This window comes from Neovison vison, chromosome 4, assembly GCF_020171115.1.
Source record: "Neovison vison isolate M4711 chromosome 4, ASM_NN_V1, whole genome shotgun sequence".
NCBI classification, from domain to species: Eukaryota; Metazoa; Chordata; class Mammalia; order Carnivora; family Mustelidae; genus Neogale; species Neogale vison.
In genome coordinates this window covers 16,428,187-16,451,481 of record NC_058094.1, presented here as the reverse complement: position 1 = coordinate 16,451,481, position 23,295 = coordinate 16,428,187, and the positions used below count along the sequence as shown (strand labels likewise).

General features: G+C 43.9%; 1 protein-coding gene across 1 annotated transcript in view; it reads left to right on the top strand.

Moving 5' to 3' along the window:
* The window catches only part of FER1L6 (fer-1 like family member 6), a 110,728-nt gene that overhangs the window by 66,980 nt on the left and 20,453 nt on the right, over positions 1 to 23,295 (top strand). The window contains exons 22-34 of the mRNA XM_044247084.1: positions 77 to 187; positions 457 to 618; positions 1,917 to 2,097; positions 2,954 to 3,171; positions 4,658 to 4,780; positions 6,029 to 6,068; positions 7,216 to 7,325; positions 8,561 to 8,689; positions 9,582 to 9,707; positions 13,145 to 13,272; positions 16,871 to 17,041; positions 19,650 to 19,810; positions 21,896 to 22,038. Coding sequence (XP_044103019.1) covers positions 77 to 187; positions 457 to 618; positions 1,917 to 2,097; positions 2,954 to 3,171; positions 4,658 to 4,780; positions 6,029 to 6,068; positions 7,216 to 7,325; positions 8,561 to 8,689; positions 9,582 to 9,707; positions 13,145 to 13,272; positions 16,871 to 17,041; positions 19,650 to 19,810; positions 21,896 to 22,038 — 1,803 coding nt within the window. The remainder of the gene's footprint in view (positions 1 to 76; positions 188 to 456; positions 619 to 1,916; positions 2,098 to 2,953; positions 3,172 to 4,657; positions 4,781 to 6,028; positions 6,069 to 7,215; positions 7,326 to 8,560; positions 8,690 to 9,581; positions 9,708 to 13,144; positions 13,273 to 16,870; positions 17,042 to 19,649; positions 19,811 to 21,895; positions 22,039 to 23,295) is intronic.

Sequence of the window (23,295 nt, the reverse complement as noted above, 5' to 3'; positions counted from 1 at the left end):
TGAGGTGGTTGCTTGGCGGCACTGGTCTTCCTTGCCTCTCCCCCACCTTCTAATGAGCGCTTGTTCTGTTTGGTAGGTCCCTTCGTCTGGGCTGCAAGGGCTCCCTCCCATTGACCCACCAGATGTCGCCCAGATCTACCCAGTTCCTGCCAACATTCGGCCAGTGCTGAGTAAATACCGAGTGGAGGTATGGTGCAGGCGAGGACTGAGTTATTCTTTGGGACTAAGGGCAATGGTGCACTGCCACATCTGCCTGCATTGTCTGAGGGGGTGGCAGGGTGGAACTTAGGCATAGCTGATAGGATGGGGCCCTCAGGGAGTTGCATGGTCCCATCCCAGAAGAACATTCTTTAGCTCCCTGGCAGCACATTTGACTTGCCACACCCAAACAAGGGCCTGCATGTCTGCTCCTCCCTGGGTCTCTGAGTAATCACGCTCTGCTGGTCCTTTCATCAGGTCCTCTTCTGGGGAGTTCGAGAAATGAAGAAGGTGCAGCTACTTTCTGTGGATCGCCCTCAGGTCCTCATTGAGTGTGGAGGACGAGGAGTCAAGTCTTGTGTGATCCAGAGCTACAAGAACAACCCGAACTTCAGTGTCCAGGCAGATGCTTTTGAAGTGGTACAGACTCTGCTTCTCCTGTCCACTCATCCCCTTCATTTCCACAGATGAGATGCCCTCCCTCATTCACTTGGCTTGGGGAGATGCTTTTGAGTTTTGGGTGTCCCCTATCTACAACAAAGAACAGTGTAATTAGGTGAAAAGTGAGAATCTCAGAATGGGATAAAACAGACTTTTGTTATTGCTGTTGGGTTGTCTTGTTTTTAAAGGTTCTGTAAATCAAAGCAAGTGGACAAAGGTTCCCAAAGTGTGGCCCCCAATTCATCAGCATTAGCTACCTCTGGGAACTTGTTAGAAATACAGATTCTCAGGCTCTGCCCCAGTTCTGCCAAATCAGAAACTGCTGGGTGTTGCCAAGCCAGACCCCTCTGGCTTAACAAGACCTCCAGGTGATTCTGATGCATGCTAAAGTTTGTGAACCACTGACCTAAAATGAAACTTACTTTAGTGATTAGATTTTTTAAAAATATTTTATTTATTTGACAGAGATCACAAGTAGGCAGAGAGGCAGGCAGAGAGAGGGGGAAGCAGGGTCCCTGCTGAGCAGAGAGCCCGATGCGGGGCTCGATCCCAGGACCCTGAGATCATGACCTGAGCCAAAGGCAGAGGCTTAACCCACTGAGCCACCCAGGTGCCCCAGTGATTAGATTTTTTAAAAAATTATTTATATGTAGCATGTCAGTGGCTTACATGCAACCTTATGTTTCTAAAGTGATTTTTTTTGACACCTGAGCTTCTGTTTATTTCAATATTTCAACACACATTTTTGTGTTCTGATCTGGAACTAACTGAGGAAAGCTTGCTTTATGCTACACTGTCAGTTCCAATGGATACATCTCCTAAATTAGCAGAAAGTGGAATTAAAGAATGTGTATGGTGTTCGCAAACCTGTTCGCATTGTTGAGTCTCTGGGGCCACCAGGGGACATGAGAGGGAAGATACTGGCTTCTTACCCTCAGCTCCATTTTTAATGTATCCACTTTCATCTGTTTTCTGTCTTGGACTTGGACAGTGTTCAGTTGAATAGGCAGTCTATGATTTTTGCAATTTACACGTGGGATGACTTATTAGTGTCATGCCTCATATTATAGCAACTTATTCCCTGGCTTAGAAGGCAATGCCCCAGACTTCTGGTCAACTGCAGGGGTGACCTGGAGGGACAGAATGACAAGGCAGGGACAGAGGGAGGATGGGTGCCTGGCTTGCTTTGCTCCTGTCCCTAAAGAGGTCAGCAGGGTACCAGCAGCTGGGTTCAGCCCAGGCAGCACCCCCCTTTTCACCCTGGCCTCTCTTCCCAGGAGCTGCCTGAGAATGAGCTTCTGCACCCGCCCCTGAGCATCTGTGTGGTGGACTGGCGAGCTTTCGGGAGGAGCACCCTGGTGGGCACCTACACCATCAACTGCTTGAAGCAGTTTTTGTGTAAATCCAAGGAGCCCCTGGTCCTCACCTGCCAGGTGGTTGGAACTCAAGTCGAGCAGGGTAGGAAGCCCCTTCTAGATTCTGGAGCTTCAGACTACAAAGCTGTCGTGCCTGCAGGGCCTGCTAGAGGACCCCACAGGAAGAGGGTGCCCCATGGTCAAGTGGAGCTTCCTGAAGAATTTCTCTTGCAATCGCTTCAGCTTCCTTAGCTGCTGGATTCTGACTCTAAGACTGACATTAGGGTCATCTCTGGTCTGGTCAAGGCTTCTGTCTCATACTCACTGCCCTCCTGTACCTTACTCCCCATCCCTACTCCTACCCCTTACCCACTGCAGGCCCCACACTGCCCCTCTTTGTAAAATTCAATCCGTTTAAATGACATATATATGATGCTGTAATCTTCATTTGGTTTCCTACTCTTGTGCTCAAAGCTATGCTTAAGATCTATTCAAATTGCTGTGTGCAATCTAAAGGTAACTACCTTTAGATCTACCCCACTTTGCTTTTCCTTTCCCCTCATACTGTATTCCTAGACTGTCCTCCCACTTCCACAAATGATGCTGTTATGAATATCCTTGTGAGCGCTGCCCAAGTTAATCCACACAGAGGACCTATGCCCTAAACCTTGATACGCATTTTCCTTATGACCACAATAATTTAAAATGGCTCTGAAGGATCAATAATAAGTACAAGCTTTTATTGATTCCTGATTATGCACTAGAAGGCTTACATCATGCTCTCACTTATCCCTTAGTGAGATGGGGTTTTCTTCACCATCATTTTGTTGGAGATATTAAGAACTTGCCGTATCTGAATCCAGATCTGTCTGATTTCCGGTACTGGATCTCTGAAGTGATCACCCTGTTTTGCAGCCCAGTTTCCCAACCTGATGTACTTTCAATTTCAACTCTTTCAGATTTGCCAATAGCCACCGAGCCCTCTGGATCCCTTGGCTCCTCCCAGGAACCACCAACAGATCACATCTATGTGGATGTTGAGCCACCTCCCACAGTGGTACCTGACTCTTCCCAGACTCAACTAAGCAGCGTAGTTGAGATCCCTGACTCATCTCCTATGCTTGAGCCTGAAGCCAAACCTGTAGCCCAGGAGCCACCCAAAGATGGTAAAGCTAAGGTCAGAATGTAACCCCTCTTCATATCTACAAAGCTTTGCACTAGAGGCTCTAGATATTAATCCTCCCACCTACCAGTTCTGTGACTGTGACCAAGCAACTTCTCATTTCTGAGCATCCGTTTCCTCATCTGTCGAATGAATATACTGATACCCACTTCACAGCATCGCTATGATAAGCCAACATATATGAAATTCAAGTGCTAGCCAACTGTGACAGCCATATTCAATTGAACAGAAACACTTTGTAATTCATTAGCTTGGAAAGACAACCATTTCTTTATCTAGACCTGTTCCACAAATATTTAGAAACTATTTTGTATGAGGACAAATAAGACAAAAAAAAAAAAGACATGTTCTGTGGCATCTAAAAAGAAATGGGACTTCTTATCTTTAGCTGGGATTCTGGAAGGCAAGATGGACAAGTACACAAAGAACCATAAAGCATGAATGTGATGAATCTTTCTAAGTCTTAAATTTCAGTGCAAAATCCTGGTGTATCAACTGATAAAGAAGAGGTCAGTTTTTAAAAAGTCTTGAGGGACTGCCTGCCCAGAACATGGTGAAAGCTGAAATAAAACACAGAGTAAGGCAGATTAGTGGATATTTGTAGGCTGTTCCTATCTTATCTATGCTTAGTGTGACCCTCTATGGCCCCTCAAGGACTTCTCTGCATCCCACCAGCCATGCACCTGCCACTTCCTGTTAGAATTCCTAGCTTCAGTGTGGTTGCCACCATAAAGCTGTGGGCCCCACCAGGTCACAGATGATTCTTTACAGATCTCCGTAGCCCTTGCTCTTCACGGAGCACCTGGACTGTTAGAGCTGCCCCAGAGATGTCTGAGAGCACACAGATGATGAGTACATGATGAGTCTGTCATGGGACCACTGTCTTCTCCCCAAATGCCTCCTCTCTGATGTTCATGTATCACAGCCTCTCCTCTCCCTCCCCCTCCTGCTTATGTTGTTGGTGTCATTGACTTGCACCCATTCAGATCAGAAATTAATGCTAAAAAGAAATTATCTACATTATATAACTTAATCCTCACAACAGTGACATAACCAGATAGGATTGTCCCCAGTGGAGGAAAATGAGAATCACAAAATTTATATTAATTGTTTGTCCACTAATGCCTTTTCTGCCATAGCACACTGTATCATGCCTCCCGCCTGTCTCTTCTACTGAATGAAACTTCCCCAGCGTGGGGATTGATTCTCATTCCCCTTACACCCCTAGTGTCAGGCACAACACCTCACATCTGTGTGTTTAAATAATAGTAAATGTTTGCTGAATAAATGAGCGAATGGATGGGTCGATGGCTAAAGTATTGTTTATGGAAGTGGTATAGAGAGCTGCAGCTTCAAAAGCTGCTCACACCCTCATCTGCTTCCAAAGGGACCTGGGTGCTCCCTTCTCCGGAGACCAGCCAGTCACCGGCAGACAGATCCCTGAGGCCTCCCTGATAATCCATCCCTCATCCCTTGCCAGGATGCCAGGAAACCTACTCGAAGGTCGACCAAAAGGAGAAAGAGGACCATAGCGGATGAATCTGCTGAAAACGTCATTGACTGGTGGTCCAAATATTATGCCTCCGTGAAGAAAGCACAGAAGGTAGAGTGTCTCCTGGCTGTGACAGTCAAGGGATTGGATGAGAAAACACAGCAGCCTCCATAACACTGTCCCCCACCCCTGCAATCCCATATTATCCCCTTCTAGGTTCTACTATAGTTAGGCCCTACTCAGATGGGGTTCTGTTAACTGCAGAAAGATTCAAAGCCTGGAAGTTTCCAGAATTGAAAAATCCTCAGCCTCTAGCTGGAGAGGACCCTAGGACACAGACTCTGTTATAAATGCTGGAAGGATGTTCAGTCCAACATGGCATCTAGAGATCTGGCCTCTGTCAGAATCTGAAAGATCCACCCATGAGAAAGGGGGGTCTCTGGATAGATGGGTGTAGCAATGGGGGCTTCAGGTGCACCTGGAGATACCCAGATCAAAGGACCCCAGGTCTCCAGCAGGATTCTAAGTTCATATGGGAAGGCAGAGGAGTTGGCCTTTGCAAATGGAAATAATGAACAGGTTGCCGGAGCAGGACCTCATGCACACAGAGCAAGAAAGGGATTGAGTTACAAAACTGGAGAACCACTGGAAAGTGGTAAAGAAATTCAGGTAAAATCTCAGTGACTGAATTTGGTAAAACTTCTCATCCTTGAGTAAACAAAGAAAGGAAAATTAGTCATGTGGTATCACACTCAATTGCATAGAAACTCTTCTGATTCTTTCATTTGTTAAGACCATAGTTTCTTCACCTAGGACTACCCATGAATATTGATATTATAATTACATAAACAAACCAAATGGCAGTCTCTGCCTCCAAACTCCCTCCTAAAGCAGACATTACCACTCCCAGTGAGGGCTCAGTCCTTTCCCCTTACTCTACTTAACCTCCCCAGACCTTAGTATCAACCCAAAGACCCAACAATCCAGGGTGCAATGATCCAGAGTTCCAGCAGATAGAACTCATGGTGCTGATTGGGTGATGTTCTAGGGAGATGGGAAAGTAGGGAAGAGAGGTAGTGGCTGAGAGGGGGTTGTGCATGGAGGGCAGGGAAATCTGCTGCTTGCTGGTACTTTCCTTGGGATGCCTATTCTATAGCAAGGTATCTTGCTACAGGCGGGTCCCCGGTCTATCAGTGAGGCTTTGCTTAGAGGCTTCTTGGACACAGTTTGCATAGTCTTTTAAAATGTCATCTCCGAGAATGCAGAAGGCTGAGATGACGGAATTGGAATTGTTGGCTGTCAGGACTCATAAATGAGGCATGGTAGGGTCAATAATCTTATCTCCTTCTTTTCTCAAAGGAAAAGGAGAGCAATCCCAAGGAGAAAAGAGGCAATGCAGGTAAGTTATTTAAGAAGGGGGCAAGAAAATATTAAAAGGAAGCAGTAGGAGGCATACTAGTGCTCCACTCCCTCATTTCCCCCATGAGGAACAAGTTCACAAGCATGACAACACTCTAAAAAGGTCACATAGCTGATTTGAGCTGGACTGGGACCAGATCTCAGGTCTTCTGAACCCAGTTAGTACTGGAACTCTGGCTTCTGTCTTGGTATAGAAAGAGCAGAACAAAATCAAAAGAAAGTTGGCATGATGGGCAGGTCCAGCATGGTGAAGTTGAATAGAGGTGACCCGGGTTTTAGGTTCCTAGCTCGGTTTATGAGGATCAGGTAGATCTGGCTTGGCAGAAGTTCACATGAAAGAGGACAGGGATTGGAAATGACCACAAACTGGATTCAGGCCAACTGTATGTTTTCACCTAAAATCAACAGTGACAGCAAGTGGTGGGTGCTGTTTCAGGTGATACCGTAAGAAGTAGGAGAACCAGAACTAGGCTCACTCAGTTCCTCAGACCCCTCCTTATTGGCAAATTTAATCCCAAGACCAGCCTCACAGCATCAGCAACAGTATCTTCACTTTGCAGATCGTGAAACAGAGGTATAAAGAGGTTGATTAACTAGTTCAAGTTTATGTGCTGGAAAAGAGCAGAACTCAAGGTCTGTCTCAGACGGTGTTTTCCTAGAGACAGCTCCTGGAAAATTCCCGAGTAATCTCTCTAATAACATTTGTGACTTGGTGCAAGACCCTTAACATAGCTGAGCCTCAGTTTCCTGAACTAGATGAGTCTCAAGTTCCTAAGCAGATCTGAGAGGAAATGTAATTCCAAGTTTTAGAGTCTGTCCATCTTGGGCCTGTTCTTAGCCACTTGGATGAATGGGCAACTTCCTTTCTTCTTTCCATCTCTGTGTCTAGTTTAATGAATTCTTACCTACACCAGGACAGGTCAGCACAATGTCTGGCCCTGGGTATCTGTTGTTACCTCATTGCTCCATGAGTGGCATCTCCTCCCATTGTGCAGCATGTTACTATTTCTTTTTGAAAATGAAAGTCCTGACATATGCAGGAACAAAGGGAAAGAGGGAGCTTGACTTTGTTTCTTCTCATCTCAACAGCACTGAAAAGTCTAACAATTTCCACTAAATATCCACAGAGGTGAAACCAGATGAGGTAGTGGTAAATATAGATGGGCCAAAGAAGAAGGACAAGATGCTCAAGAAGAAATCCAAAGAAGACGAAATCCCCAACCTGGCTACCTTGCAGGTGTGTGGACACCGCCATGTTGGCCATGGATGGGGTGGGAAGCTACGGAAGCAGGTTCTGTTTGTGCTTCAATCAATCCTAGTAATGCCTTTGTCTGAACTAACTTACTTTGTCTTCATTATAATCGCTGATGCAGAGAAATGAACCTTAACAAGCATGCAAGCCAAGAAAATGGAGCTTGCTACTTTTCTATTGTCTATGTCCTCATATTAAGAAAGGGCATAACTTGCATTGGTTAGCCTGGATCCTGCAAGGTAATTTGCAGTGGATGAGTTCCCCCTGACTCACCTCTCAGAACTTCACATCATCATGCTCAAAATATTATTAAAATAGCAGGAGGTCTTTTTTTAAAGATTTATTTATTTATTTGAGAGAGAGAATGAGAGCACATGAATGGGGGGAGGGGTAGAAGGGTAGAGAATCCCCAAGAAGACTCCCTACTGACCATGGAGCCCAAAGTAGGGCTCCATCCCAGGACCCTGAGATCATGACCTGAGCCAAAAATCAAGAGTTGGCTGGTTAACTAACTGAGCCACCCAGATGCCCCCAAATAGCAGAAGTTCTAATTGTCACTAAAGTCAGCTCCATCAGACCCATCTTAACATTAGTTAGAGGCTATTAGCTAGAGGCATATTTATGGATATGAAAATTGGGAATATGAAAATTACATATAAGAAATTTAGATAAGTAATTTTGATAGGAAATTTGCATAAGTGATTTAATTCTATTACCAGACATAAAACTCAATTTTTGCATTTCTAAAGTACACATGTTATAACTTTGCATGTGGAGAATTCATGTCTATATGCATGATAATAAAAACAAATATTCCATCATTTCATATGTGTTAAGCATGAGATGCTTAGTGGACATTTATTGATATGAATGTCCTCAAAATATTTTAGTCAGGATTCAATAACCAAATGGTATCAATTTACTATAAAAAACTTTCTCCTATTTATAATCATATATTTTTAAAAAATTTTGGTGTAGCTATACTTTTTGGAACTTCAAAGTTTATCCAAAAGATGTTATGAATCTCAGAGTGGTACTTAGTTCTAGGAATGCTGAGTCAATCATATGCCTTATTTTGCCAAAAATAAGTGAATAGTGTCCTCATAGATTTTTCCAGTGGGTGTATATCAAGGCTGGTTTGGGAGACTCTTGGCATTTCTCATTAAATCAATCCTGGGCCTTCCTTTCTCTGAGCATTCTCTTCTCTCTTCTCCCTAAAGATATATGATGGTGATCTTGAGAGTGAATTCAACAATTTTGAAGACTGGGTGAAAACCTTTGAGCTTCTCAGAGGCAAGTCTACGGATGGCCATGGCCTTGATGGGGATCGCGTCATAGGGAAGTTTAAGGCAAGTTCCAAAGTTAACCCTTTTATTTGGTTCTCCTATCTGTAAATGCTCAATATGACTCAGTTCTGTTAGTGAGATTGTGGTGTGGGTTATGTGTAAGAAAATTCCTTAGTCTCTATGCAAGAGCCTCTCTTGAACCCCACAAAGTCTTCCCTGGTCTTTTGACCAGGCTTGTGGTCAATGAAGCGAGTTGGAACACAGTCTGATGGGATATAAGGAGACAGAGCTGTTACCTAATAGGATCACTGAATTTTATTTTGCTTTCTTACCTCTGACCTACCACATAGATGATCTATGCAGACCTACCAGCTGGTTGATTAAACGAATCAAACAACACCATTGATACTGGCAGACTCTTGGTGTCACCATCACCAAGCAGTGGTTGTCACTTACTCTGACCTGCTGTGCACTGGGTCATTTGGTGCAGGGCGGTGTGTTGGAAATAGCACAGGGATTGCAGTTGGCCCATCTCTGATATGATAACACTAACTAACATCATGATTTTGGACTGGACTCTGTGACACTCCCTGGCAGCATCTGAAAATAGGAATACTGCAGTAAGGTTTGAAGGACATCGTGGGGGAAAGCACCAGCTCAGCTCCCCGTGTATTAAAGGTCCTCAGTATCCCATCAGATGCTCCTAGCCACATTCGTCACCTAAGAGCCCTGTGAGCTGTTACTGTACCGACACTGATTCAGTGATATACCATGAAGAAACTCAGATGCAAGCAGATTATGTAAACTGCATGAGGACACCCAGACACAAGGGTGGTGCCAGCCCAGGTCCTACTGGGTCCCAGGCTCTGCTCATTTCCCCAGCACTCTGCCTTGTAGGGCTTTTTGTGGGGCATATGGCCATCTTGTTTCACTGGGTCAAGCTTTGCCATTCCAGGGCTCCTTCTGCATCTACAAGAGCCCCACGGATTCCAGCATTGAGGACAGTGGGCAGCTGAGAATCCAGCAAGGGGTTCCACCCAACCACCCCGTCAAAGTCCTGATCAGGGTGTACATTGTTGCGGTAAGCCACCCTTGTTGACCCTGGGGACTGTCTTAATCTGCTCAGGCTGCCAGCAGGAAGTACCACAGACTGGGTGAGGTAAATGACAGACATTTATGTCTCACTGTTCTGGAGGCTGGAAGTCCGTGATCAAGTTGCCAGCAGAGTTGGTTTCGGGTAAGGTCTCTCTTCGTGGCTTGTCAGTGGCCACCTTCCTACTGTGTCATCACATGGCCCTACCTCTGTGAGCATATAGGCACATGCACATAGACACACATGCACAGACACAACACACATATAACAAGAGTGAGTGAAGGAGCAGGAGAATGAGAAAGAAAGAGAGAGAGAGAGAGAGACAGGGAGAGGAGACCTGGTGTCTCTTCCTCTTCTTATAAGGCCGCCCATCCTTTTGGATTAGGGCACCACCCTTATAACCCCATTTAACCTTAATTAGCTTGCTAAAGACCCTGACTCCAAAGACAGACACATAAACGGTTAGGGCTTAGACACAGAATGTTGAGGACATGCACTGCAGTCCATAACAGGGGGTAGGAAGTTTGGTTGGTAACATGCACATTTGCTGGCTTTTCACTTAGGGAAAATACTTTGCAGGCATATAAGACGGTTCTGGGCAGCTTCATTTGCTCTGTGGTTGCCTGATAGCTGGACACCAAACAGGCCTAGAGCAGAAAGCTCACAGGCAAGAGAGCAGAACCAGGGCCGAGCAGGATGGCTGTCACTAGGAAGTCCTCTCCCATGGCTCTGCCTCTGCAGTGTTGCAGCCAGAAATTTTAAATCAAATGTATTTCCAAGAAAAATATCATTTCTGCTCTAGGTTTCCTATTTACTGATAATGAGAGCACTACAGTTTTTTCTTTCTCATTTTTTAAGTTTTTATTTAAATTCCAGTTGGTGACCATACAGGGTAATATTGCTTCAGGTGTACAACACAGGGATTCAACACTTCCACACATCACTGGGTGCACAGCATGACAGGTGCATTCCTTAACCCCCATTACCTATTTCCCCACCCCCCTACGCACCTCCTCTCTGGGGATCATCTGTTTGTAGTTAAGAGTCTATTTCTTGGCTGACAGCACTCTACTTGAATGGTGAAATTTTTGGCCCAATTGCCTGGAAGCCTGGGGCCACATCTGATTTTCAATCAAAGCAAATCTCTGCTGAATCTTTATAGTTCATGTATTTGTTCATATCTTGCCCTTGGAGTTGATTTTCATAATTCTATTTGATTGCTGTAGTCTTATTTTAAACTAAGTTCCTTGTTCTAATTACCTATATCCTTTTTTAGAAACATAAATGACGTATAAACCAAAGATGAATTATTCTTTAATACCAATAAGTAAACTTAAAAATGTTTTAGAGGTACTTGGGGGGTTCAGTTGGTTAAGCATCCGCCTTCAGCTTGGTTCATGATCCTGGGATCCTGGGATGGAGATCTGAGACAGGCTCCCAGCTAAGCAGGGAGTCTGCTTCCTCCTTTCCTTCAGCCTGCTGCTCCCCCTGCTTGTGCACTCTCTCTCTGTGTCGAATAAATAAATAAAATCTTTTTAAAAAGTTTTAATTTAATAAAACATCCAAAAATGTAAAAAATACTTGTACTTAAAAGTTGTTCCAAGAAAGACATCAACTCTCCCTACCTCTGCAATTCTATCCCCAGAAATAACTTACTTTTCTTATGAATATGTAAATACCTCCATATCTATAGTTGACCATTAAACAATCTGCGGTGAGGGCACCGACCCCCCTTTCAGATGAAAATCCACATACAACTTTCGACTCCCTCCAAACTTAACTACAAATAAGCCTACTCTTGACTTGAAGCCTTACTGATAACATTGCCGGTTGATTAACACGTGTGTTTTGTATTCTATGTATTATACACTGTATTCTTACAGTAAAGTAACCTAGAGACCAGAAACTATTAAGAAAATCATAAGAGAAAGTACATTGCAATACCGTATTGTATTTATTGAAAAACACCCCCATGTAGGTGGGCCTGCACAGTTCAAACCCACATTTTCAAGAGTCAACTGTCTTTATACTTGTTTACAACCACAGGTAAGTACTTACTTAACAGACTTTTACTTCATGCATTACATATTGATCTGTTTTTCTCTTAGTATAATTTGGTCATTTTCCAGATGGGTACTATATTAATTCAAAGAATCACTGGGTGTTCCTCTTCTTTGTAGTAGACACCTAGTGTTTCCTTGAATTAATGTAGTACCAGTTTATTCATTCGATCAGCAAATATTAAGACCCTCCTCTAGGTCCTAGAGATAATGTAATAAACAAGACAAACGTCACACTTGCTCTGAGGAAAATTGCACACTAGCTGAGGGGGGTGTGGAGATTAAGAAAGGACAGAAATAAGCAGAGGAGCACATAAAATTGGGTAATGTGACGAGAGCAAACGGGGAAGGGGTATTTTGGGTTGAGTTCCTCCCTAAGTAATTGACATACGGGTCATTTACAAATATGACTAGGAAACCATGCTCTCATGAGCCTCCTTGAAAACACAGCTTTGTGCACTCACGTAGTCCATCTGTAGGACGGAGTCCTAAAAATGCGATCATGCCTCACTCAGCTCTCATTTCTGCAGAGTTTCTCTGTCTTACCATTTCTCACCGGCCTCCTACCTGGACCTTCACTTAGAACGTGTTTCCTTGGGACGGGTTAAGGCCCGGCTTGTCTGGAAGCAGACCTCACTCTGAGAAACAGACCACCACTCAGCAAGCCTGTGCTAAATGCGGGCCTGATGGAGTCATGGATTCCGAGCCCATCAGTTGCAGGGTGGGCTTTCGGGGCCCCCTCCCTGTGATTTTACAGATAGATCTCGGGGAGGAGACGTGGCCTGCCCAAGATCATACAAGACATAAAACTAGAACTCAGAGTCATGCCTTCTGGCTCGTGTCCAGTGTAGTGTTCATTACTCTGTGCCTAGCGCTGTTTTCCACTGGGGAGATGACTCCAGAGAAAGTTCAACTTGAGCAAAGCTGTAAACATTTCTTTCAGCAGCAAAATGAGAGGCTAAAGCAGTGGTTCTTAACCTCGACTGCACACTGGAATCATCTAGAGAGCCGCTGAAAGTCCCAAAGCTCAGGGCCAATGAAATTAGAATCTAGGGATGGAACTCGGGCGTCCATATTTTTTAAAATCCCAGGTGATCTGGGGCGCCTGGGTGGCTCAGTGGGTTAAGCCGCTGCCTTCGCTCAGGTCATGATCTCAGGGTCCTGGGATCGAGTCCCGCATCGGGCTCTCTGCTCAGCAGGGAGCCTGCTTCCCTCTCTCTCTCTCTCTCTGCCTGCCTCTCCGTCTACTTGAGATTTCTCTCTGTCAAATAAATAAAATCTTTAAAAAAAAAAAAATCCCAGGTGATCTGAGTGTGCAGCCCATGCTGGGAACCACTGGACCAAAAGGATTTTCTTTCTCTCCAGGCGTTTAATCTCAGCCCCACTGATCCGGATGGCAAAGCGGACCCCTACATTGTGGTCAGGCTTGGACAAACGGAAATCAAAGACCGGGACAAATACATCCCCAAACAACTGAACCCAGTATTTGGAAGGTCAGTGGCCTTCTGGGTCCTGATGTGCTGTCCTGTGTGTGTTTGCTCCTGCTGTGTTTCTGCAGGGGGTGGTGCATATGTGTGTGTGTCTGGAGAGCTGACCTCTGCCTGTGGTAATAGCCAGTCGAACTAACCTTCATGCAGAAGCACTAGATTCTTTCCTTGGTCCCTTCAGGAATGTGGTTGTACCTGGTGATTTTCATGCCTATAGTTTTCCAAGAAGGGTTTTCTTAGATCTCAAATTTAAGAGGCACCTGAATGGTCATCAGATTCAGCCTCCTGCCTTTGGATGGAGACGTTTCCTTTTATAAACAAGCTAAGGGCAGCCCAGAGAGGTTTAGAAACTTGCTCAAGCTCACACAGCTCATGAGTGGAGGAGAAGGGGGCATACCTTTGGTCTTTTGTCTCCTCTCAAAGGCATTTTTCCATCAGATTATGTTGCAGGTGACCCCTGAAAGAAATAGACTGAATTACAGCTTCTGCTCGTGTTGTTTTCCTGCAAAGTGTTTCAACACACATTGCATTTGTGCATGTTTGGGTGCATGAGATGTTCTCCAGTTCACAGCAATCCTACTGCCCTCATTTGTCTTCTAACAGTGTGTGGCACACATTTATATCCCTGCTTGGGTCTGTGTACCTAACTGCTGATAACTTTGGATTCAGGTAAACGTGGGTTACATTCTGTCACATATAAGCTGTGTAACTTTATGCAGGTAGGTTAACCTCTCTGATGCCTGTTTTCCTACCAAACAATCGTGACACTTGACTCTCAGTGGCCTCTAAAGGATTAAATATACAGCACTTAGCACATCGTCTACACGAGCATGTGTTGACACTCAGAACACATCCGCTTCCTCTGTCTCTCCCGTGATAATCATTTTAGCAATGGCTCTGTCCTAACTACTTAACTTCTTTTTTTCTGGAGTAGCAAGGAGGGTGAGAGCAACTCTCCATTAGCCTCATTTAAATTCATTTACACTTTTGTGATCACTGTGGACCCTCTGACATTTGACCAGAATGAACCTCTTAACGCTTTATTGCTCCAGAGGAAATGAGGCCATAAATGATCTTGCCTGTTCCGATTAATGAGAATGATTAAAATAACGGTCCCGGGGAGGCCTACCCTTGCTTCTCTGATCCAGAGATAACTTTTATGATTACTTGCTATTTTTGTAACCAGCACTTCATTTTGCCAAGTGCTTTGTAATCTCTTTTTCGTTAGGTACTCCCAGCACAATGCCATGAGTTAGACTGGCTTTATGATGTCGTTTATGGCTATGGTAAACAGAAAAGGGGATGATGGAATATTCCTGCCAGCCCCTGGCATTGCGGAGGCTCTGCCAGAAGCCCTCCATGTGCAGATGCTTTCCTTGATGTGTTTTTAATGGTTACTCGGGGACAGAATTTGCTGGCTCAATCCTGCATGTTCCAGCAAAGTAGAGGGCTTCTGTCCCCGACCTGGGGGCTGGGGAATCCCTATTTGCGACCTCACAGTATGAGGATGTCACAGGCTCCATCCCCCAATGCCTGGCCCTTGGCCTGCTTTCCTTTCCTTCAGAGCTTCTGACATAACGTGGTACGTGTCTTGTTTGTTGGCTGTCTCTCAGCTCCCCACGAGAACGTAAGCTCCCTTTGAGCCGGGACTTGGTCTAGTCCATCCAACGCTGCATCCCCAGAACAGGGCCTGGCACCAAGCAGATAGATGCTTGGCAAGTATCTGGAGAGTGAATGAATGAGTAGATGGACAGGAAGTCCAACATGGTGAGCTGTTTCTGGTAGTTCTTTAATGACAGCTTCAGTGAAAATTCAGGAGCGCTTCATCTGTGAACACCCTGCTTGGGAAGATGGATGAAAGCAACTGGGTCTTCTGTCATCGTTGCCAGGGTGATTAAGCACATAACAAGGCCTTCCTGGGTGACAGCAGCCATGTGATGGCTCTGATGGCTCAGAGACCGTGGCTGGAGGCTTCCTTGTGAGAGACCTCCAGAGTACCAAGCACCCTCTGGAATTTCCATCTGGGTGCCTCGGGCAATGCTCTGCCTCCTGATGGAGGGCAAGGCACATCCTGATGGAGGCACAGCCATCTCTCTGGCCTGGTAGAGCTGCCTCAGTCAGTTACAGCCCATGGAGCTGGGGTGTCTCTGCCTCTTTCTCTCGTGGAGTCTTCATTGTCCGGGGGGCTGTGCTGGAATTGTAGTTTCTGCCACTGGAGAGTGTGAGCTGGGGCTAAGTGAGTCTGACCACAAGGGTAACAGCCCAGACAGGCCTGCAGACATGGAGGGAAATCATGGGCCTTCCATTCTCCCTTTCTTCCCACCTCCTCACAGTCCCTCGCTCACAGGTCAGCCCACCACACCTGTCCCAGGGCAGCTGGAGTTGGGAAGAGCTGGAGAACACTGGTGTGCTTTTTATTTTCTTTTCAAGAAGACATTTCCCTAAATTCACTCAGAATTTACTTCTTTTTTTTTTCCCCTCCTACTTTGTTGTTATTATTATTATTATTATTTTATTTACATTCCAGCAAGTTAACATACAGTACAATATTAGTTTCAGGTGTAGAATTCAGTGATTCCTCCCTTACATACAGCACCCGGTGCCCAGCGGTACAGGTGTTCTCCTTAACTGTCTTCTGTAATGCTCAGCAGCACGGATAACGCATTGTGCCAGGAAATCCCACGGCACTGCTTTTCCTTTCAACACCTTACCCTGATGTGGTATCATGGAAAGAGCTCAGAACTAGCGGGGTCAGGGACAGGTACTTACCCTAGTTCGGCCTACTTTATGGTCCAGGCAAGTCACTTTTGCTCTCTGGATTTCAGTTTCCCTACTGCAAAATGAAGGGGTTGGATGAAAGGATCCTGAGATCCTTTCCAGTTCAGGGAAACATTCATTGCTTACTCTGTGCAGGGGAAGCCAGGGCTCCAGCAATGCAGAGATGAGGGAGGCAGGTCTCATGGTCAAGGAGCTCAGAATTTTGTAGAGATGGCACTGCAGTGCTACAATTCTGTTTTCGGGATTTTCCATCTTCAAAAGGCTTTCCATTTAAAACAAACTCAGCTGACATCCCCCCATGAAGCAACAAGGGAGGGGAAAGGGAATGGTAATTTATTGGGCACCAGTTGAATACTTGCAAGCTAGATGTACATTTTGTATAAACGATCTCACACTTAATGATCTTGCTATATTATAAAGAAGACATATGGATCCCCATTTACACATAAGGAGGCTGAGTGGGATGAAATAACTTTCCCAAAGTTTTATACCCAGGAAGGTGCAGATTCAAATCCAAAATTGGAAATCAGTTCTGCTGGAGACCAAACCCCCAGGTTTTTCATACCCACCTTGCTGTCACCCTAGATGAAGACTGTGGGACTTGGTCCACAGAAGAGGGGATTATTGGCTACTGGAAATTGACAGCAGAATTGGAAATAGAGTCTCAATGAAACATTAAACCAAATAAATATCTACTAAGTATTCACTGCATTGCTGAGTGTTTAGTGAGTTCCTATGAACTGCAGGCTAGCTAGAAGCAGACCGGGGAGATGTTCCCCATGTAGCCAGATGTGGTAGATTCCTAATGCCTCTACTTGGACCACAGGTCATTTGAGATCCAGGCCACATTCCCAAAGGACTCCCTGCTGTCCATCCTGATCTACGACCATGACCTGATCGGGACAGATGACCTCATTGGGGAGACCAGGATCGACCTGGAGAACCGTTTTTATAGCAGACACCGAGCCATCTGTGGCTTGCAGAGCCAGTATGAGATGTAAGTACTTCCTGGGGACAGGGGAGCACTGTTGGGCCAGCCCAGACTCTGCTTGAATGTCTCCCAGACTTTCCAGGTCAGCAGGGCTGTTTGGGAAAACTATTTCCTGCAGGGTGGTTGGGGCTGGGGAGGCACTTATTTAGAACCCAGGTCAGGTTCTTCAAGAGTCAAGAGCTCTTACACTTTCACTTAAAGGGGGTGGCTGGGTGGGTGGAATTTCCTGGTGAAGAGTGGTATTAGAAGAAGAATGATTACAAGTACACAAATGCCAATATTCCAGTGAATTATAATGAACACTCACGTGTACTTATGATATACTGAACACTGTACTTCATTCAGTTCTCTCAAAACCCATTGAGGTGTTATCCTCATCTTACAAACAGGAAGGAATGGACCAGCTCTCACTCTTTACAATGATTTTGAATCCTGCTTCATCAAAAAATTTTTTTGAAAGATTTTATTTATGTAGTTGAGAGAGAGCACACACATGATCAAGGAGAGAAGAGAGGGAGAAGCAGACTCCTCACTGAGCAGGGAGCCTCATGCGGGGCTCAATTCCAGGACCCGAGATCATGACCTGAGCCAAAGGCAGGTGGCTTAACCGACTGAGCTACCCAGGCACCCCCTGCTTCATTTTAAAATATAGACTACTAGCTTTATTTTTTAAGTGTATTTTATCTGATAACTTAAGAAAAAAATAAAAATCTTAAGAATTTCAGCCAGGAAAAATTTTTAAAAATTCATTAGATTTCCATGGTATAATTTTAGAAATGCTTTTCTTGAATATAAAATAATGTATATTCATTGCAGAAAATTGAGGAAATACAGGAAGTACAAAATTATGCTCAAATTATTCTACCCAGACATAACTTACATAAAAAATTCTTAATTATTTCCTTTGGATTTTTTTTTTTCTGTGCTGTTTTCCCTTGAAGTTGGCTCACACTACCCATGTCATTTTTGTAAGCTGCGTCTTGCAACTATCCCTGTCTTAAGCATTCTGTAGTGTCTTTAAGTATTTCTTGAAATCATTATTTTGGTAGCCTAGAAATCCAGTTTGGTTTTGGGGACTCATGTGAATGTAGAAGCCCCCTTAGGTGTTTACATTCCTAAGTAACAGAGAAAGTGCCATTCAGAGAATGACGCGTTGTTCTCACTCTAAAGTCAGGGGAGGAAGTCACAGGCAAAGATGGCGCCTCTTCTGTTCAGAAGAATTTCTTTCTTTCTCCCTTCCTTCCTTTCTTTCTTTCTTTTTAAAAGATTTTATTTATTTATTTGACAGACAGAGATCACAAGTAGGCAGAGAGGCAGGCAGAGAGAGAGGGGGAAGCAGCCTCCCTGCTGGATGTGGGGCTTAATCCCAGGACTCTGAGACCATGACCTGAGCCAAAGGCAGAGGCTTTAACCCACTGAGCCACCCAGGGGCCCCTAGAAGAATTTCTGACAGTGGAACCGCCAGGGAGCAGAACAGTATAGTCAAGGGAGTTGTAAACTTTGTTCAGTAATTTTTTTTAAATAGAGGAGAGCAAACAAACAAGCAAGCAAACAAAACCAAAATGAAAACCAAAGTACCTGTTTATGGGGAAGCCTGTGTATGTGTGGCTCTGGGCATGGCTCGGATGAACTTTTCAGGGTCCTCATGTCTCTGGAACAAGGTAGGAACATTGAACACTGCTTTATAGTTATGTTTTGATTTATTGAAGTACTTAAATAAATTAAGTTCTGGTGAATCCTGTGTCCCAGTGAGCAGAGAAGTCCAAGCTTGTCTTGGTCATGGCTCATGGGGAGCATTTCATTGTAACTTAATATTTTTTAACCAAACAGCTAATGTTTAAAGGAAGAAGGGGTTGGAAAGATTTAGAAAAGAAACACTAGGAAAATCACTGATTAGAGAAACAGCACATCTAGACTCTCCACCAGTGACGTGAGTCTCCGATATGATTTTGGTGGGGGAGGGGAGAGGAGGAAAGAAGCAGTGTAATTGAAAGCCTGATCTAGGCTTTCTTCTTAGAAATAACAGTCAGATGGCTCTTTTGCAAGGGACAGAATGAAATTAAAGAGGAACTGCATGCAAAGAAATCCAGACTGACAGAAAGCAGACGTTTGACTGCCAAAGTCTGGGGGGCTAGGGGGGGCGAGGAATAAGGAGCAACCACTTAATGGGTCCAGGGTTTCTTTCGGGGTGATGAACAATTTTTGGAACTAGGTAGAGGTAGTGCTTTTACAACATTATGAACGTACTATATGCCACTGAATTGGATCATTTTATGTTATGTGGGTGTCATTTCAATTTTTGTTTTAAGGTACATTTCTTTAAAACACACACACACACACACAGAGAACAACTATCAGCAAAGCATTTTTCTGTCATGCTACTCAGCAGTCTTGCCTTTCATTCAGGCATGCAGACGCAGAGGTATTAACCAGAAAAGAGAGGAAACAAAGGGAAAAAAAAAAAAAAAAACATTAGCCCGAAGTGCATAGAATGGCAAGAAATCTGAAGGAAACCACTGATCACACTTAGGTGGTCCTTTTAATAACTACTTTTAAGTGTGTCCTCCCAGGGGAAGGCAGGCCTCACGCTACCCATCCTTCCCTCTCTTTTCAGAGAAGGATACAATGCCTGGAGAGACACATCCAAACCCACTGAAATCCTCACAAAGCTCTGCAAAGACAACAAGCTGGATGGACCCTACTTTCATCCTGGGAAAATAGAGATAGGAAATCAGGTCTTTTCTGGAAAAACAGTCTTTACGGAGGAGGACACTGGTAACTCCCACAACACATCCTGCTGACGTTGCTTTCGTTTTGAAAAGCATGCTTCCGGTGGTATTTGTGGCGGGGGAGAGTGGCCAACTCTTGTACAGTAATCATGCCCCTGGTAGAAAATTTGGACAAGAAAGGACGATAATGAAAATCACTCAGAATCCCCAAATTCAGAGCAAAGCATGCTGCTTGCTAGTATCTCTCCATACTCTGTGTGTGTGTGTGTGTCTGTGTGCGTGTGTGTGTGTGTGTGACACAATTGGAAGTGTGCCACATACAGTTTTGTATCCTGCTTTTTCTATTTCTGAAAAATTATGATGATTTTCTTTGTTCTTTGAGACTGTCATTGATAATACTCCTTTTTATAGCTGTGTCTCTTATGTACCTTGTGTTCATTGTTTTTTGTAGTGACAATACGATATGGTGAACTCCCTTATACATATATTTGCACATTTCTAATATTTCTGTAGTGTATATCACAGAAATAGGATTGTTGTGTTGCAATGTAGGCAGTAACCTTAAAATGAATATGATATAAAATCAATCATTAGACACAGCCCAAATTACCCCCCACTGATGTGAGACCAACAATTCTTATTTTAGCACCAAGAAGCAGATTTTCCATATAAGCCTCGTGGGACATACCCACAAGATCCCAGAGGGACTTTCATAAAATTGGGGATGAGAAAAAAAGCCACCTTAACTTTACTTTCACAATACAGAATGGTTCTTGTAATGCTACTCCCATCCACTTGATGCAAATCAGCAGGCGTAGGAGTACACGTGTGCAAAACATAGGTTCGTAGGTTCCAGTACAAAACACCCAGTTAAGGACATATCACTGGATGTTTTCACACTGTTATGTTGATCCCAGCATTTCGACACCAAAATTTTTTCCTACCTTGTTATTTCGACGCCAAGAACCTCTCGAAGGTTTTTTGCACACTAAATAATTACCATTTAAATTGTGTATTAATGACATACTAATGAATTTCTCTTGAACAAAATATTTTTTCACAATATACTCTATTAGGCCAATTTAATTCCTTTGTCAATACTCTACATTTTATGATGAAACTGTTTTTTTTTTCTTTTTTGACCACCAAGAATCTGAAATGATGTTCATTTCCATCAGTCAAGAACTGATTAAACTTTATAATAGAAGATTTACTTTCTTTTTTAGGTTTTTAAAGTATTAATTAATTAATTAATTTTTATTGTGTTATGTTAGTTACCATAAAATACATCATTCGTTTTTGATGCAGTGTTCCAAGATTCATTGTTTATGTACAATACCCAGTGATCCATGCAATACAGAAGATTTAGTTCACTGATTATGTGTTCATCCCCATCAACTTTTACTGGTTGTTTTTATTGTTATTGGGAGATTGTGTGTGTCGGCGGGGGGTTGGTTTAAAACTAAACTCAACATCCCTATGTCAAATTTGGCCATTCTAAACTTTATCAAAAAGATTTGATTTTTTCCAACAATTTTTGTGTTATGTTTATAAGCACTTTTTCTACCAGTGGTTTTTATTATGTATGGCCTTCTTTGGTAAGATGGCAGATCTGAGAACCTTTCCTATGAGCAAGTGTGTTGGTGGGAAGGAACAACAATAAGGAGAGATAAAACCTCCTTGAACACATACTGGGCAGATTTCACTGCCTTGTTTGGGACAATCCAGATCCAGTAGGCCCTGTCATACTATGGCGTTCGCAAACAGTCTTATATCTCTAAGAAATATACCCTTTCCAGTACCTCAAAGCACACTTGCTATTCATAGGCTCTAAAGGAATCTGATTCAAGGGGCAAATGGAGCCCTAGGCTCTGAGACCTTGACTGCTCCCTGGTCATCTTGTCAACCCATCTCCCTTCCTACTCTCTAAACCTCCTGTCTTTTTCCCATCCCCCAACTCCACTCTCTTACTGTCCTTTTTCTCTTTTGTGGTTTTGCTCTCTCCCTGTGCCTCAGTGCATTTAAATTTAACCTTAAGGGAGTGTTTAAAAGTGCACCTGACAGCCCACCACTGTTCCATTAGGGGAACCTATAGCTGATGAATGTCTTTATTTTTCTTTCTTCCTTTCAGATGAGACGGTGGAGTCTTATGAGCACCTGGCCCTCAGGGTTTTACACTCATGGGGGGATATACCAGAGGTTGGGTGTAAGCTGGTTCCTGAGCACATAGAAACTCGGCCGCTGTACCACAAGAATAAGCCAGGAATGGAGCAGGTAGTGGCTGAGACTGTTCTGGACCCAATAGGAGTTTTCATCCCCAAGGAATAGGACTTTATCTCTAAAAGTCTCTCTTGTGTGCCTTAGGGTAATTTCTCTCAACCAGGGACAGTTTTGCCTCCCTGTCCCAGACTTTAGCAATGCCTGGACATATTTTTCGTTGTCTCAAGTGTGTGGGGATGCTGCTGGCATCTAGCGGGAAGTGGTCAGAGATGCAACCAAACAGCCCACACTGCGTAGCCAGCCTCCCACAACAGAGAATTAGTCAGCTCCAAATATCAACAATGTTGAGGTTGAGAAATTCTACCCTCAAAACAGAGTTAAATTTAGTGCTTTTTGCCTTTAAATGGATTTGAGTTATCACACTCCTCTTTTTTAAAGATTTTACTTTTTGACAGAGAGAGAAAGCACAAGCAGGGGGAGTAGCCAAGGGAGAAGGAGAAGCAGGCTCTCTGCAGAGCAAGGAGCCCAGTGTGGGGCTCCACCCCAGGACTCTGGGATCATGACCTGAGCTGAAGGCAGATGCTTAACTGACTGAGCCACCCAGGGACCCTAAGTTATCACACTCTTTTGAAAGAATGCTGTTATTTGAGAAACTTCAAAATCCATCTGACATGCCCAAGACATTGTCCAAAATCTATCAGTAACCCCATTAATTTTCCCAGGGAAACTCATTTTCCCAGTCCATTAGTTTTCCCAGGGAAGCAGTAGATGGTGACTTATTTTGAAGGACTGACTAGAGGAAGCTGTGTGGAAAAAATAACCAGAGATCCGGGTTATGAATTAGAAGTGAAGAGAAGATCAACTTTATTAAGAGCCTTCTTGATATGTACTTATTAATTATATGTACATCAATTAATAGGTACTTAAATACTAAGCCCTTTATGTAAATTATCTAGTTAGGATGATCATAGATTTGTTTACCCAAATGATGGCCATTTCAAGAATAAGAGACACTGCTATTAATATTTAGGATGGTACAAGGGGCACCACCAGGGTTTTCCTACACAAACAGAGATGTGTGGTCACCTGTTACTCCCTAACATAGCCTCATGGTGTACTTATTATGATCCTTGTTTTTAAGATGAAGAAATTGAGGTTCAGAGAGTTAAGTAACTTGCTCAAAGTTACTCAGCTGTTAGTAGTTAAATGGGATTTCACCCAGGAGTTTGAGTTTTAGTCCTGTCCTAGCCCTGGACTCACTCCTGGTGTCACTTGGGCAAAACACATGAGCTTGACTCCAATGGGGCAGGA